Source organism: Lepisosteus oculatus, chromosome 15 (assembly GCF_040954835.1).
Source record: "Lepisosteus oculatus isolate fLepOcu1 chromosome 15, fLepOcu1.hap2, whole genome shotgun sequence".
NCBI lineage: Eukaryota > Metazoa > Chordata > Actinopteri > Semionotiformes > Lepisosteidae > Lepisosteus > Lepisosteus oculatus.
The window spans coordinates 23,098,827-23,116,647 of NC_090710.1; the positions used below are offsets into that span (position 1 = coordinate 23,098,827).

The 17,821-nt window shown below is 38.0% G+C and overlaps 2 protein-coding genes across 3 annotated transcripts in view; one reads left to right on the forward strand and one right to left on the reverse strand.

The window, feature by feature from the left end:
• Nucleotides 1-6,078, reverse strand: part of LOC102695554 (von Willebrand factor A domain-containing protein 3B) — a 54,527-nt gene extending 48,449 nt beyond the window's left edge. For both annotated transcript variants that reach the window (XM_015364014.2, XM_015364018.2), the window contains exons 1-7: nt 5,761-6,078; nt 4,281-4,349; nt 3,562-3,801; nt 2,742-2,830; nt 1,720-1,970; nt 1,271-1,430; nt 126-295 (exon numbers count right to left, since the gene is read on the reverse strand). In XM_015364014.2, the coding sequence (XP_015219500.2) occupies nt 126-295; nt 1,271-1,430; nt 1,720-1,970; nt 2,742-2,830; nt 3,562-3,801; nt 4,281-4,320 (950 nt within the window). In that variant the 5' untranslated portion in view covers nt 4,321-4,349; nt 5,761-6,078. The remainder of the gene's footprint in view (nt 1-125; nt 296-1,270; nt 1,431-1,719; nt 1,971-2,741; nt 2,831-3,561; nt 3,802-4,280; nt 4,350-5,760) is intronic.
• A 4,937-nt stretch (nt 6,079-11,015) lies between these two features.
• The window catches only part of tmem131 (transmembrane protein 131), a 55,720-nt gene continuing 48,914 nt past the window's right edge, over nt 11,016-17,821 (forward strand). The window contains exon 1 of the mRNA XM_015364339.2: nt 11,016-11,178. Coding sequence (XP_015219825.2) covers nt 11,055-11,178 — 124 coding nt within the window. The 5' untranslated portion in view covers nt 11,016-11,054. The remainder of the gene's footprint in view (nt 11,179-17,821) is intronic.

A 17,821-nucleotide genomic window follows, 5' to 3' on the forward strand; every position in this document is an offset into this window, starting at 1 on the left:
GTAGCACCCTTTAATTGAAACAAGGTCATTTGCTATTTTTAAGTGTAATAAATAATGTAAAGTATATTTAATGAACAATGACATCTCGTGAAATTCTTTTGGAACACGTATTCGGTTGCTCTTACCTCCCAGCTGTAAGATGGGCTACACCCTTTAAAAACTGAACAGTTTCTTCACTCTTAGCATTAAAAGATATTGTGTGGATGGGACACACACTATTCACCAATTTATTCCTCAACAGATCTATCAAATTGTCTTTGAAATCTCCAACAGCAAATAGATAAACTGCTTCAATCTAGATATCACAAAAAGAAAGAGAAGAAAATGAGAAAATACTGCAGTAAATCTAAAGTCTAAAACAACAATAAAAATATGGTAGACATCATTTTTCAGCTTAATTTTAATTTTATGTGCTATTGATTTCAAGATGATCTGATATAAAAGAATACATTTTCTTATATACTTCTCCATTATGACAACCAAAATGTAATTAAAGCAATTTAATTTGCATAATGGGCTACAGTATGTAGCTTGCACTTTACTGCTAATGTATGTATGTAGAATGGCTTCACTGAAAAATGTTTAATTCCTAGATTTATGAACAGGCTGTTATGTCTTAATGTGTTATTCACAGATAAAAGAGCATCATGTTTGGTATTGTTGAAATCTGACCCTTGCCTGGGGTCACTCCTCTAACCTGGCTTGAGTGCAGTTTAAACAGACACCTGTTGTATGTGACATTTCAGAAATAGCTCTTGTACATGACATCTCAGAAATAACTTTGGTTAAGAAAGAACTTAGGTGGAGATATAATTATCAGGAATAGCCACTATGCCATGTGTGATCGTTTCATTATGTATCCAGTGGTCACTTATAAGTGCCCATTTGTGGTAATAATAGACAGTTACAATGACAATGACAATGTCAAGAGTTTTAATCATACTATCAAAACTTCCTGCAGCACTCCTTAAATTCAGAGCACATGAGGGACACCCATTGTACAACATGTGTCTTCTTTAGTGTTCTCTGGAAATGACCTTTTCGTAACAAATTAAAATTCATCACAATCCCTCATTGAACTGCAATTTGACTTCCTGCATCTCTGCAGTATTTGACTGAATAATGCCAAAAAACAAAGTATTGATGTGTGTAACAGGGATCCATTCTTATTTGGATAGATCCCCCATGAATATCTCTCAAGGCTGCATGGACCTCACCCCTACTGAAGAGAATAAACTGTACATTTTGTTTAACAAGGATCCTCTCTTACTGTTTTATCGCTCATGGCCATTAGCAATGCTTCTGCGGTACTGCTTTGAGAGGTGGATGGCTCATTCTTTAATTTCCATATCCATTCTACTGCAGAGTCAATGTTAGCTCCAGATGTATGGACTGCTTTTGTCTGCCACATTTGCAAGTCCGGAGCACAGCTGTAAATTTCAAGGCAGATCAAATCAGTTGTATGGCAGTAGATTTAAAGGTTTGGAAATAAATTCAATTGAGTACTAAAAGGGTAAGATGGAGCACATCTGATTGTAAATGTCATACTCAACCAGGACAATCTGTACATAGTTCATAATTTCTATTTAGAGTTGAAATTTTGGTTAGCATTAATAAGATGTTATAAACTAATCTTTATACTACAGTGTATAAATAACATTACAGGTACAGATTATTCTTAATACAATTCATCAGGAGTTGTGTCAGGGCTAATCTTACCAAATAAGGTTAAATCTTGCAATCTGGGATAATTGCTCCTTGATGACATGACACACTGCTTCACAGCTCAGATCAAACTGAGTCTTGGATATATTGCCAAAGTCAAGGACAAGAGTGGCAGATCGTTCCTGGATCACACCAAAAACCTGCCGACTCCCACTGGTCAACCAGTCCAGTCTCTGTTTATACAGTTTCATCTTTCTCGTCAGCCTTTCTACGATCTCTTGAAGCTCATTTCTTCTGGCTGTTAGCTGAGGTACAGAAAACATGTACAGAGCACACAAAATCAGCTCCGGCTTTTAATTTTTTTCGTTGAGAACATATGCAGGAAATTACAGAGAACAGATAAAAACAGCTCTTGTTCTTAATGGTGAGAGGCTCAGGCTGTGCAGGCTGATGCCTAACCTTGAACTCACACTAATGAGCATAGGAAAGATGTACTAACGAGGAACACACAAGATACGTAGTAAAGAAAAAAAGAAGGGGAGTGTAATTGGGGGATTGAGGACAGAATTCGCTTGACGGGGTTCCTGAGATATGATAACAAATAGTAAAAAACATCTGTTATAATAAGTAACCTTTTAAAAACTGAACATTTTTTGCGGTGCAAATAAGGTCTACTTAAGCAGCTTCCTCCACTTTTGAATTTTGAGAATTGTTTGTGTGATGGTGACTGTACAGTCTCTGCAGTTTAAATAAAGTTGGCTCTCTTGAACTTCCTCTCTCAGTTTTTCTGATTCCTGGTTTGGATTCTAATAATGGTAAAGTCTCATTTGTTGAAAATGCCTTCTTATTCCCTTACACAAAAGCTTGACTACTACAGATACCTTAAATTTCTATTTTGTTTAACAAATGGTACAGCCATTTTTTTGCATTCCATGTGTCCACAAAAGCTTATGTTTCCAGTGTGGTAAAAAGAATGGTAAATGCAGCAATTATTTTTATTGTTTCATGAATCAGGAAAATCATCATTGTATGCACTAATTATGTACAGGTTGTCGTGCCAGCATAAATATACTTACATTATAAATACTGCCATCTTTCTTGAACTGGGAAAACAAGCCTTCACCATATTGAGAAGAGACTGGTTTTTGCAAAGTATGAACATAATCTGAAAAAAAAAAACATAAATAACAAGTTACATGATTAAAACTGTAGTCAAAAGGCATATACTATGTTGTGTTTCCTGAAAAGGTTTACATAACAACATCATCAGAGTTATAACAGTTTGAAGCAGACCTCAGACGTTTCTGTTCTAATCATAACTAATGATTATTTCAAGTTGATTTTTGCCATTAGGTCTGTATTCAAATTAAGAGTCCATCATTTGTTTGTCCATAATCATTTTAAGAAACACAATTAAGGAAGCTACACATGTATCATTACTGATCATTAACCATCTGCTTTTTGATGTTGAAACCTGCCTTTTGTAAATAAATGGTGCATTTCAAATCATCCATTTCTGTGTTAAATTGATTTTTGTCTCACTATAAGTATATAATTTGTTCTCCTAGTATAAGCCCGTATTGTTTATAAATTCTATTCAACTCAGTCCATCATATTTCTTATTTACACCACAAAAAATTGTATCAATAACTAGTGCCAACAGATTTATTGTGATTCAGTGACAATATTTGTCAACATAACATTCATTAACCTACAGTACTAACAAACAGTAAAAATGGAAAATGCCAACACAGCACTAATGACACAGAAGTCACATGCAGATGGATGGAGAACGAGAAGCAAATATTTGTCAATTTAATGTTGTTTTTTTATTTGAAAGTCAGATGTCAAATATTTGATGTCCCTGTATGCGCACATTGGCTGCCCCGCCCGTACCTTCACGGTGTTTAAAGCCGATCCTCGACAGGACCTGAGAGAGGTTAAGCCCACTTTCCTTCAGGCCATGACGTTTCAGCCATTTTGGAGATGAGATTAGGGTGCGCACATCAGCCTCAAACTGAGCTGCCTTCTTTCCGGGCTTGTTCCCTTGTGATCTCGTTTCATCACATGTCTTACTGGAGTCACACAAATCCAGTTTTCTTTCTTCATCTTTGTGTTTCAAATCAAAGCTTGGTTCTAGAAAGGGAAATTGAATACACACTAGAGACATGCTGCTGTATTTTAGGAGCCTGGTAAACTGATACAAAGTAAACAAAAAGAAATGTGTATTAGTTGGCATTAGACTGTGAGGTTCCAGAGTATAGAGTTGCCCTAGTCCACTGTTTATTCTGTTTATTCTCTGTTAACTTGTAATTGAAATGCATGATGGAACCAACATACTGTACAGTAATCCCCACATTTATACATTTAAACCATTTGAAATATATTAGCAATGTTTGTTTAGCAATGACAACATTGACTTTCAAATGTGTTGATAAGATTTGTTTTGTAATGTGTTTGGTAGAAATTCATATTAATAAACATTTCTTTAAACTGTTAATGTCATCTTTAATGCAGTTTTTCAAAGAAACTTATTTTGGTCATAATTACTGACACATCAATGATGGTCACAATATAAACATTATATGATAAATACTGCAATAGGAAAAACTTACTGTCTCTTGAAGCACTAACTGTCCAGATGTCTCTAGTCATTATAAAGAATATGGATTTTGTACTTCCCTCTGTAAAAAGAATTAAGGAATTGTGGAATAAATCTCTTTAACAAACTTAAATTATGTTGTCTTCAACATCCTTAAATTCAAACCCGAAGATCAGGTAGCACATTAGATTTAGAATTTAACTGTCTTTCACATGCTGTAACTCATTTCAGAATTTTTTTTTAAAAAGTGAAAAAATAAACAAAATAATCATTTAAAATGTTAATTCTTCTGCTATATTAGTTGTTTGACACAACTCTTATCTGAGGAAGTTGGTGTAAACAATACGAATAGTGATAAGTGGAATATTATATATTACTGACTGAGCCAGTGCGCTATTAATCTTTCTTCATTTTGCATGACTGAATAATGCTCTCGTGAGTCATTTGTTATATTTAAAGCATATGTAAATTATCCTGGAACAGCTGTGAAAAGATTCATGTCTTTCAAATGGCAAACAGGATTTGTTTATGAATACCAGTTTTCAGAAATTACCCCACTGGATAATGCCAGAGTACAGTTTCATAGCCCCTTTGGTAGCTGATCATGATTATTGAATCTCCTATAAATCTATATAATCTCCTATATAATCTTAGGCACTTTCTCCTTGTGGTAGTACACAGTCACTTTCTTTTACTTTTTCCTAATGCTGTAATTATTCAGCACTTGAATAATAATGATAGTTTAATGGACATTTTTTATACCAACAAATAGTAATTAAACATTTTACTTGAACTAATTAAAAGAACATACTGTACTCGTACGTAATCGTGGTTGATCAGTATATCGTTTATAAAATAAAGCTGCTGTGGCTATGTGGTAAGACACAAAGTTTACTTTTTATTTTCTTTGTGCAACGTATCAGTAAGAATTCTGTTTGTACAGCTTATGAGGACGTTGTGAACAGAAAAAAAGGCCAGGACTAAATTTGTGTAAACGTCTCTGTAAATAGAACAAAGCCCACTAATTAATGTTATTTATGGGAGGTTACATTTCTTGTCTTTTCGTTTGAGACAGCTCTTGAAGACAGCATGAAACAGTAATTATTACTCCATCACGTCTGCTAATCAAAAGCCATTTACGAGAATTGCTGCATAGTCTAACTAGCAATAACTGCACATTTACAGCAAGAAAATCTGTAGCTGCTAAACATTAAGAGCTAATGCTTCAAAACTACTATCGACTCTTAACAAATAGACGTATTGAAAAGTTCACACACAATTTTAGATTCAATTATTATAAATCTTATTTGAAGATTAACACATAATTTAATTGTATCGGTTGCTTTAATTTTGGAAACCACTGTATGACATAGACCATGAGAGACAAACCAGATTCTCGATGTAATTTCTATTTATCGTCGTTAGCGTGCAACAGAGGCGTACAATTAAAGTGCGATACAAAAATAAAAGTTAAGAAGGTCCCTGTTATTTACCTTTTTTCTTTACTGGAATGCAGCGGTTTTAATTTTTTAATATCGTCCGTCATCAGTGTCCTGCCATACTTCAAAACCTCTTTGCTGTTGATCTTAGTTACGAACCTGTTGCTAGGCTTTGACCAATCGCACTCTCCCAATTCAATCACATTCAATTTCACCTCATTTCAAAGGCACGACTACAGTATGATACAAGCGCTACCAAAATGGGCACAATGATATCAAGTTAAATCAGAAAAATACAGCAGAACAACAGGCAGAAGACACAAATATTGAATTCAGAATGACTCAAAACCACAACAAACTTTCGCCTCTTAACTCCGCCCTTACTTCTCCAGTTCTGCAGTAGATTCGATGGCGCTTTATTGGCGTAAATACGTAACCGATATGAAAGTCAAATATTTAAAGCGAGGGAAAGACAATTCTTTCTTCATTTTCCGTCTCAAATCCGCCTCACTTAACTTTCCTCTCTTTCTTTCTTCTGCCTTACCCGTTGCCTCTCGGTGACAGGCCGGGGCTGTTGAGCGTGGTTGAGCTAAACAACACTCCAGTCTCCGTCAGTTAGCAGTACTGTGTAGAGACTACAGGTACATCAGCCAAGGGCCGTGTGAACTGTATGTCCAACACGACTGACAGTTTGTCAGAGATGCAGGTCCCTAAAGTCTCGTAATATATTTAAAAATAATAATATTTGTAGTTCGTGAAACTGAAAGTAAAATCAATGTGTATGCCCATAAGCAAACCATTGGAAGTGCAACTTGCTTTAAAATTTGTTTTCAATCATAGTTTTGTCGTTTCACACAGCAGATAGATAAAAAAAAAGTTTTGCACATGGAACTTAAGGTATCAAGGGGAAACAGGAAATCTCTGCATCACAGACACCAATGAAACATTTGTTGGCTACTGTACTATACTGTATATGTTATAGTAGCCCAAAATATTGAGAGGTAATAGAGCATTTTCATTTGTAATAAAATAAGAAGAAATGTCTCAAAATCGTTTTTTTTTATGTAAGATCAAGGCAGTTAAAAGAAAATAATGCTTTATCGAGAACGATATTAAAATATTCTACTTTAAAGTGTGAAAGAAAGGCATATAATAAAGGCTGATTTCCCTTTGATCCAAGTCAAAAGAGCTACTGTAGCCCAGGGCTTACCAACAAGATTGACAGTCTTGAAATGTTAACAAAGTGTAGCTACTTTGATCATTATGATTTAATATAACTTAATGATTAATTGAATGACTGTTTCCTGCCTGTTTTAATCGGTTTCGTCAGATAAAACAAATGCTGTTTAATTGTTTCCAGGCTCAAAGAATGATAGACTGCAAAGTATCAACAATGTATGATCACCTGTGTTTTGTCCAAGGGAGGATGCACTGCAAAGGGAAAGCGTTAACTGAATTGTTCCTAAATTAATGGAAGGTGAGACAAAAGTGCCAAGGGAGTGATGGACCGAATATGAGTTCAAGTCTGGATGACTCCCAGAAGCAATCAGTTCACCAGCACCATAGTTACAGTATTTAAAGGATGTTAATGTCGGGTCAAGTTCTAGAATTTGCGAAAGAGCTTGGTATTTCTTTCACAAACACTAAAAACATTATCCATTAATACCATAGTATATCTTCTCTATAGGTGCCCTGAAGCTTTGGTATGATAGATGGCAATTTTCTGTAAAAAGATACTGTAGATCTTCATCACTGATCTGTGTCTTGACCGAGTACTGGTAATAAAATATGGATCTAACACTGGAAGACAAGACAAGTCAAGGGATTATTTTATTGTAATATACAGAACCCAAATTTCAAAAGCTTTTTAATGGCTTTAATAAAGTCATTGAAGTTACAACCTTCACTGTTTGAGAAGTCTTTGTAGGACCTTGCTGCTTCAGTAGAGGGGATTTGAGAGTACCACAGTGTGGTTTGTTATTACTTGAGAAAACATCATGTTTTGTATTTTCATCATATATTTTCATGTATTTTTCAATGTATTTTCATTCATTCTGATTGAATCCCAGTCAGTCTGTTTACAAGCTCTGTATTTCATAAGCACATTTATAACATTCTTCTAAAATTGCACATTCTGTACATGTTTTGGTTTTCTAAGGTGCCCCCTTTTCCTGTATTTTAAGTGTTTTTCAAATTCCTTACAGATCATAGCTATAAGCAGACCAACTTTTATTTACCAACATAATTTTTGCATTGGAGAAGCATGGTGCTTTCTAGCAGTAGGACATAATGTACAAATGTACCTTAATTAGTCACACCATTAGTTGAGTGGGCCATTTGTGCTATAATAATGGTTCACATGATTTCAGAATTAACACACCTGCTATTGTGAAGTCCCTTAGTCAGAAAATGAATTTTAAACAAAAACTCAAGAACAAGGAGCTTTCTAAATAACTCAGGGATAAAGTTGTGCAAAGACACATAGAGTCCCTGCAAACTGGGCTCCTAGGCAAGGAAGAAACTGGTTAGGGATGCCACTGTAGGGCCAAGAGTGACTTTGAAAGAGCTTCTGAGTTTAAAAGGCACACATGGAAGAAAAAGTGCATAAGTCAACAATATCCAAGTCAACCCACAAAGTTCACCTGTATAGCAGAGTGGAAAACCCATCTCAAATCCTGCATGGAGTTTGTAACTAAGCACTTAAGTGTAGCAAACAGGTTTGTGGTCAGACAAGACAAAATTGCAATCTTTTCATCTAAATAAAGTATTACATCTGGTGCAAAACCTAATAGTGTAACAGTTGGTCAATTCCATCTTTACTGATAAACCTTATGTGGTGGCCACATTATATTATAATTCTCCTTCTGGACAGCAGGGACTGAGAAGCTTGTCTAGTGCGAATCAAACAGAGATGGAACTACATGTATGTACTTGGGATCTAAGGGTAAAACCTGCTACACACCTAAAACTGGAACAAAAATTCAACAGGACAATGATTCAAAACACTAGGGCAATCCTATGCTGAAGTGGCTTAAGAATAAGAAAGGTCCAACTAAAGTCTTGATCTGAAACCTGTTGGCACTCTTCTAAAGACTTGAAACTGCTGTTCATAAGCCATCCCCAAGCACCTCGGGAGAGCTGGAGCAACTCTGCCAGGATGAATGAGCAAATATTGCACAAAGCTGTCATGCAAAGTTAGTAGAAACTTACTCAAAAAGTGGTGTTACTGTAATTGCTGCCTAAGGTGCTTTCATCAAATATTGAGTAAATTGTTCAGATTACTTGTACAATCAAAATATTTCAGTTTTTTTTCCCCTGAAGTTTTTGCTGACAATTACTGTAATTTATCTTATCCTTACAAGTATTCAGTTTGAACATTCAGGATTTGAACATTCAGGACTTTCATTTAAGTCTGAAAACGTTTGTGTGCATCATTTTGTAATGTCACAAAATGGGATGCAGTAGGCACTGTATATGGAACTGTATCATCAGCTTTCTAAAGTTTTATGTTTAAATATTTGCACTGTGGCATGAAACTCCAAATGACAGCATCTGTATGTAAATTCATTCCCTAAAGTGTGTTGTGTTTAAACAAAACACTCATGTGATTGACAGAGTAAATAGTTTAGTTCGGTACATTTGCAGTTAGAATGTACTGTATCTTCCTCTGTGTGCTGATCTTAATAGAAAATAACTTTGAAATGTTATGATAAAAACCAACTAAAGCATCTACTGTAGTGTATAATACAGTAACACACATTATAAACCAAGGTAAAGCAGGGAAAACAACGTGAAACCGACATCCTCACCCTTTAACACTTGATTATTTAATTCAGCGTCAACATTTACTATTACTCTAATTTTCGACGCCAATGTTTCATTTATAGGATTCAGTCACCTGACATTTAAGCTTTGGGGGTGGTGTAGTCATTTTAAAATTTTTAATAAAAAAGACTTGATTATTTAATTCAGCAGCAACATTGATAGCCTAGAGCTCTGAGTTTTGGCCATTGTGAGAAAAGAAGAGGATGGATATTGATGCTCTGCATGTTAATATGAAGTATGCACATGAAATATTGTCAGCTCCCAATGCTGTAACGTTGTTAAAGGAATAGAGTAACCGTGTGTAACAGGAATTAATATTTAGGAAAACCCTGTTGGTTAATTTTAAGACACCGATGTGTAAATTCTTAATAAAGACGGGTTTTATAGTCTTCACAGCTTTTAAATCGTTACATTCTAACACTGAAGCCTGAATAGTTTCTAGCTTTCAATCTTAATAACGTTTTCCAACTAATGGTAGTACTAGGACAGCCTCTTCAAAGCTCTTCAAATTTCAATGCTTTAATTGCAGCCTATACGCCCAGGAAAGTTTTTTTGCAGGTTTATCTACCAATAAAGTGACAGGGGTTAAACAATTGACCTACGAAAGTTCGTTTTAAATACTTATTAATGTTTTTTTGTGTGGCTTGTTCTTTCTCATTGCTACAGTATAGTATAATTTACACCACCGAGTATAATTTTTGTAAAATATTAGAAATTTATGAGGACTCTTGTCACAGAATTGTGAGTGTGTTGACTCTCTTCAGGTAGCAATACATAAAAAAGACGAAAGGCCATTCATAAACCTTCTTAGCGAAAAACAACGAACATATGCAAATTTTATTCGGTTATTCAAATTTGTGCTGCACGTCCATTTCGAGTTGTTCTCTTATTGCTATTTTACGATGGTAACACAGTACCGTCTTTTACGATATGATTGCAACAAACTGAATAAAAGCAAATATACTTAAGGTTAGACAATTATGAATAAAAATCGCTCAAATGAAAAAAAAATAAAACAATAAAAAGTACAAAATCATTTTTTGCGCTGCTTAGCAGGTCTGTGTTCTAGAGAAGATGAATTACAATAAATGATTCTTTAGATTGCATGTCATTTATCTTTGCATTTTGAAGTTCATTACAGAGCGCTCAGCAATGGAAGCTCCATTCAGGTTTTTGTGTGGAGTGTTTCTACTGCTCAGATGCTTTGCAAATCTGTTACTAACACAATACACCTTTTAACCCAAAAGTGTCTTATCAGCTGTGCAATGCACCTGGATTCTGGATTCCGCTGTATCCAGGATCCGATTAGCTTCCACGGGGGGCGATCTACGGTGTAAGAAGAAATGAGGGAATGACTCTTAGCTCCGCTGAAGTCGGAAGTGAGGTGGTCGGTATTTGCTGTAGACACCGCTTCGGCTGCAGTACCACGTGTAGGCCGCGCCGTGTCGCACGTCCCAGTTAACCGTGTTTATATGAGACTGCAAGCGGCCAGGAGCTTCACACAGTGAAACCGACACAGCAGCATGGCGAGCTGGGAAAAAGATCTGATTCTTCCCCATTTATCAATGGGAACGAAAACAACAAGCCTCGGAGTTCTCCGGTTTTTATTTATTGCATTTTTCCATGCAGCACAGGCCAACAAAGAAGGTTAGTCGGGTTTTTTCCCCCCCAATGTAAAATCTTTGTGAGCCCCTCAACTATTTTGCTAGCTAGCGAGCTGTCTAGATCTGTCTCGGTGTTGCTGTTTCAGCTGTTAAATCGCTACAGTGTAATGCTTGTTTTAGCGAATGCGGTCGCAATTGTTCTGCTGATATTTTAAGCTAGGTTTTTATGAATTGGTAGTTTACAGTACCCACAGCGACCTAACCGAGATGTCTCTTAACGTGCCCCGGTGCTGTGTTAATTTACCGTAGCTTCTCTCCCGTGCTGGCATGTTGTGTTAATTTAGCCACCGTGGAAGTTAAGCATGCAGATTTAGCGAGTTCACAGGTGTCTCCGAGCTGTAGGTAGACAGTAACAACCAACTGTTATTCCCTGTGTACTCGGTCGTTGCAGTCGGCGGATATTGGTAGCTGTTTCTTCTCCTTTCGTGCTTCGATCTGAGCTGGCAGCGCTTCCTAATCCAGCCGCAGGCTTCTCCGGGGCCTGGGAATGCTGACAGCAACACGGTTTTGCCTTTAACTTTACCAGCCTTATAATATACGTCCAGACGGGATATCCCTACAAAAAAAAAAAAACACTTAACATGATACTGTCTTGGCTAAAAAAATGCTTTAACCTGTCATGTTATGAAGAGGATGGTTAGGAGGGGGGTTGAAATCGAGAAAGACGGAGCGAAGGAAAGAAAGGACTTCTAACCGGGCTTATTTGGAAGTGAGAGTAAATTGTGTCGGTTCCGCAGTAACATGAAAATACATCAGAAAAGGGGAGAATGAGGTGTTGGAAATCACAGACTACCCCCCCTCCCCGAACTCCTGGATGTGGCAACGCATATGCCGGGTGACAGCCAGTCTCCGTAGTTTGGGGTAAAAAAAGACAGACAGTATTGGGGGCAGGCGACACGTTTTCGGTTTGCGCAGATGTCTGCGGACTTCATTCGCCCCGTGAAACTGTTTTCATGCCACGTTTGGGTGATTCCGACAGGGGAGGTCGGGATCAGAACTTCAGCGTACTGAATTCCTTAAAACGCCCAGTGTAAGAATTGCCCTCTGCTTGATGACTCAGGGAGGGCACAGGAGGATGCCAGTGGCGAGAACAGGGTTGGTACATTTCGTTTTCGAAAGCTTAAGAGAACAGAAACCTCCCCCCTTTGTATAGAGTTGTGGAAAGGGAGTTACTTAATAATTGCTTGAAATCAGTTGTCCTCACCTTTACCATTTGACTCATTTCCTAGCGCTTTGAATCTGAAATGAGAAACAGAGTATGTACGGGACTAAAACTTCTTCAGACATTTTTCATCGGTGCTTTGTCGTTTCTGTGAGTGGTGCTTTGTGCACGGGGAATCCCTGGTATCTTCTGCTAGGGGATCTGTTTTCCAGCTATCATTTTCAACAAGGGAGGAGATGTAATGTGGGCATTAAAGATGAAATATTGTTAAGGGTCTATGATGACTGTTGGCAAGAGCGGCCGAGACCGTTTTTTTTGGGGGGGTGTACATGTTGAATTGTGTACATTGTGTGTATAATTTGTGTGCCTAAGCTTTAGAAGCTGGAAGTTCAGGAACGTTGACGTGATATAACAGTGAGACAAGGCTATATGTTTACGCAATTGGAATGTTCTTTTCATGCTGCACAAAAGAAGAAACAACCGTTGAAAAGAATTTGGTCAACATTATCGCAAAGATGGGGGCACGGTGGCGCATTGGTTAGCATTGCTGTCGCATAGTACTGGAGCCCTGGGCTCCATTCCTGGAAACACCCATCTGTGTGGAGATGTTTGTACGTTCTCCCCATGCTCACTTGGGTTTCCCCCAAGTGCTCCAGTTTTCTCCAGCAGTCCTAAGACACTGTGGTGGTTTAATTGGCTTCTGACAAAAAAAGGCACTGGTGTGGGTGGGGGTGTGTTTGTGTCGTGATCAGGGTCTCTACTGGCTTGTACCTCTTGCTGGAATAGACTCCAGTTCCCCTGCAAGCCTATGTTGGATAAAACAGCTAGAAAATGGATGGAGGGATAATAATAATAATAATAATAATTCCTTATATAGAGACTTTCTGGACACTCCACTCACAGCGCCTTACAGGTAATGGGGGCTCCCCTCCACCACCACCAATGTGCAGCCCCCACCTGGATGATGAGACGGCAGCCATAGTGCGCCAGTATGCTCCCCACACCTCGAGGGGAGGAGAGCAGAGTGATGAAGCCAATTCATAGATGGGGATTATTAGGAGGCCGTGACTGGTAAAAGCTAGGGGGAATTGTATGAGAAAGGTGGTTCTTTTTCTGTTCGCTAGAGCAGGTGGCAGGTGGTCGCTCAGCATCATACCGGTGCGAGCACATTCATGCCGTGCATTGCCCAGCTCCATGAAAGGGAGTTAGGCGTGCCCTCTGTTCATCGGGTCCTGTAGATAGTCCACAAGGTGGGGCTGCACCCTGGATGGGCTGCTGGTTTGCTGCACTGTGTACACGCACACACATGCACACACATCAGTGGGCTGAGGGAGGAAACTTGAACACCCGACTGCGAGAGAACGTGAATCTACACGCAGAATCCACCCCAGTCCAGAAGTGAACTCTGGGCCCAGGAGTCAAGAGGCGGCAGTGCTAACTGCTGTTCGACTGTGCTGCCTATCTATAGATGAGATATCAATATTTTACCTGAAGGATAACGGCAGTAATACAATTGTACATTCTAAACTCCTTGGTAACTAAGAAAACTATGTAGTGTAACAGTAAGAAAATACAAATTACTGGAATTTAATGTGGTAACCTGCGCAGTAAAGAAATGAATTACATAACAGGCAGTCTCTGTAAATGGGGTAATAACTTCCACTAACCTCTAACATTACGTTTTACCTAAACATGATGTTTCCAAGGCAGAAAGAGAGGGCCGGAAATGTGGGTGCAATTTCAGAAGGTGCTTTGAGTACCGTGCAGAGTGTAAGGGGAGAGAATGAGGACGAATATAGGAGAGCGAAGGGCAACTACACATGTTCTCAAAAGAACAAGACTGGGGACAAGCATTGTCTCTGCCTGTTCAAGCGTTTGGGATTTAAGGGGGAATCATTTTTTTTAAACAGACTGAGGGGTTTTGAAAAATGGAGGTTCTGTTGTAAGGTCCACATCGTTTAAGGCTTTTGGTATATTTTACTTTATGCTGTGGTTTGGCCTGGCCTTAACACCGTACAGATATGTTTATTTCAAAGCTCCAATCGAACGTGTTGTAGAACCCAATTCCCACTGATGTGTCAGCTGGCCATCGTTCACGTTTAGAGATGACGTTTCAGTGCCAGTGCTGCATGTAGTACTCACACGCTTTCTAATTGCGTATTATCTCATCTGCACCACCCTGGTGATGACTCAGTGTGCAGCACAGTTGTACAAAAAGAAGACATTCTTTGCTATGTTTTAGATTTGCTTATGTAATGGGGATCACTTAACACTAAGTCTGTTACAGAAGGTGGTGTTAAGGCCCATTGCTTCTTTTGCAGTTTTTTGGTAATGTTCGTATGTACGTATTTTGCTCAGTAATCTACATTGCGCCCCTGATATTTGTAACTGTTGTTTCAGAGCCCAGTTCTAAAAAAAAATGAGCACCATCAGGCATCAAGAAAGTCTTCAGTTCTTCTCCCCCCACACCTATACGTCTCTTGTAGTGTGCCCCATATATCTGTGTCAGACCCTCTGTAAAGCAAATGCAAGACAAGGTATGACTGGTTTAGTGTCGGGGTTTCTCAATTGATGTGAGAGTAGTGTTCACTTCAAACATACGCTTCCATCTTTGTAAGCGGATGCTTTTTTCCATTTGTCTGTGCACAAGTTTCGCTTGACTTGTACGGCAAATGTTTTCTAATATATTTTCGTATTGCATTAACATTTGCTATATTTAAGAGTGTAAAACCACTACATCAGAGTTGTTTGGCCTTTAACTAGTTTTAAGTACTGTAGCCTTCTTGTAGATACACTTTAACTAGTTGTTAAAGTGGTCCACTGATGTTGATGGCAAGTTACCTCTCTAAGGGCCCAGACTGGAATTTCTTCAAGCTATGTTTACTTCTGTGTTTTTTTTTTGTGTGAATGAACATATTACATTTTTAAGAGGAGAAACACTTTTCCTTGATGGGATGAAATACCAAATTGTCTTGTCACTTAGTGGTATTGCTTTGACAGTTGGGCAGTTCAAATTATAATTACTGTACGTACCAATCTAAGAGATCTGTGTGTGTAGATCTAGTAGTGGATGTCCCTCTTAAAGTATTCTTCTGCCAAGAAGCAGATTCCTCTTACTGACAGAGTTGTGCTTTGGGACATGCAGGTGGTTTTAAAATGAAGCTGACTGCCTTTTGAACTTTGAAACGCCTAGCTTGCTTGGCTCTTTTTAACCTTATCTTATTGTAAAATCCAGTTGTTGTACTTGTGCTATTACCGGGTAATGTCAATAGAGTTTAAATGCAGGGCTGGTGTTTTGCTCCATTTCAAATGTAGAAACGTGTAATGGTGCCACAGGTGTTGCTCCCTATCTAGAAATGATGACATTCTTGGGATGGTTTGTGAATTTGTTCAAATTCATCCGTCCCTTTTCTGCCTGCTGCATCCAATTTAGGGTCGTGGGGGAGCCAAAGCCTGTCCTGTGCAAGGAATGGCTCAGAGCAAGGTACACCCTTAACGGGATGCCAGACTGCTGCAGGGCATTTGTACATCATAATGTAGTTAATGTAATCCTCCACATCGAGCACTGCAGTATGGATGCTTATGTGCAAAATATCAGTATGGTAATAAGATGTATGCGGTAATAGATCATTGTAATCTCAATTACAGAACAGTAATATGGTGAGTGATAGTGTAGAGGCTGGTAACCATATGTAAGGTAGATTATCAGAGGTCATGACTTGCACAAAAAGCAAGTTTCTGCTAATGCACGCTCAGCCCTGATGAACCCTATTTACAAACATCTGTTCAGCTGCAGCCACATTCCAGACATTAACAGCACTGTAATGCAATGAGAAGACCAATTGAAAGTATTGTCATAATGGATACAAAGATAATTTGCTAAATACCTCAGGTGGTATGACCTGTGTCACGGCTTTTGAAATAATGTATTGGTACACTGAGGCAAGGACTGGCTGAGAATACATCACCCATGTTGCAAATGCAAAAATAGCAGTTTGTGTAGTTCTCCCCAATGTAGGGAAATGCACCCAGTCAGAAAGTGGTTTTATTTTCTGCAATGTTGACCTATCATCCTTATTTAAATACCGTTTTGTCAATACTGAAAGATCTCTGAGTTTGTATGGGAGGCTGGCAAGTGTCTGTTTACTGCCTTTTCAACATTTTATTGATTGTGATAAAGAAGTCTTGTGACAGGACATTGTGTGAAGGATTGAACTGAAACATGTCCACCGGGTGTGTCCCAGGGATGGTTTCAAATTTGTGACAATTAACAGATGTTTTGTTGCTTAAGTGTGTGTAGTATATTCAGCTATGTTTACACAGCTCTTAGAGATGGACTATAGTTAGGACGTACACATCAACTTCCAAGGTAGACGGGAAAGTGATGGCTCTTTTTGATTATAAACATAACAGCCGGTGTGAACTTTGGAGGGCATGGTGATGGGTGTGCAGGATTAAGATTGTACACAGACCTTGGCAGAATGAATTTGATATTTTCAGAAACATGACTTTATAGAACAGGTTGAGCGAACAATTATACTAAATTTGAAAACTGCATGTTGTGTTGAACTATTTTTAGGAGTCTTCACATTGAAGATAGATATGCTATTCTGTGTATTGTGATTTCAAAGAAACCCTTTTTGTAATCTATTTGGGGAAAAAAAATAAAATGTCAGTATGGTTTGTCAGTGCATTTATCTGCTTTCACCTCATTCACTGAATCTGATTGTTATGTATATATAGCCTGAAAGACCACCACTTTCTTCCTGACAAATTACTTGCATAGTAACCAATAGTCCCACATGCAGGTGTTGTTGATATTCACTCTACAAGGTCACTGTCTGCACCACAGGTCCTTTTCTCCACTCTTTCAGTGTCAAATTGGGAGTCTTTTTAACAGTGGATATTATTTTTCAGTAAAGGTTTTGTTTCAGTTCATGAAGGGTCTAGGTTACCCATTGTGTCATAATTTGGGCATGGAATAAGCTTGTAACACTTTTTTCATCTTATGGTCGTTGGGAAAAGACATGAAATCCTGAGAGATCTCAGGAGTTGCTTATATGGTATTTGTGGTCTAAAAATGTAATTTTCCCCAAGGCTTCTTTATCACAATCAATAAAATGTTGAAAAAGCCATAAGAATTAAAGGTCTAATATTTCTTACTAATATTATGTAAAGTGCCCTTGATGTTTTTTTTATTTTACATTTGCCTCATTTTTTCTGGGATTGATTGGTCTTTATTCATTTGTATTACTATTTGTAATTGTATCATTATTACTATTTGTATTTGCAACAGTTAGAAGATGAAAGCTGCAGTAAGTTAGTTGTATAAATGTATAAAACAAGTGCTTCAAACACCTTTTTATATGCAAAAAAAAGCTGGTGGTGGAGAGGAGTTGTAATATTACACAACGCCCTGGTCATATTCAGAGTTTCCAGCAGAATATCTCTGCAGTGAGCCTTT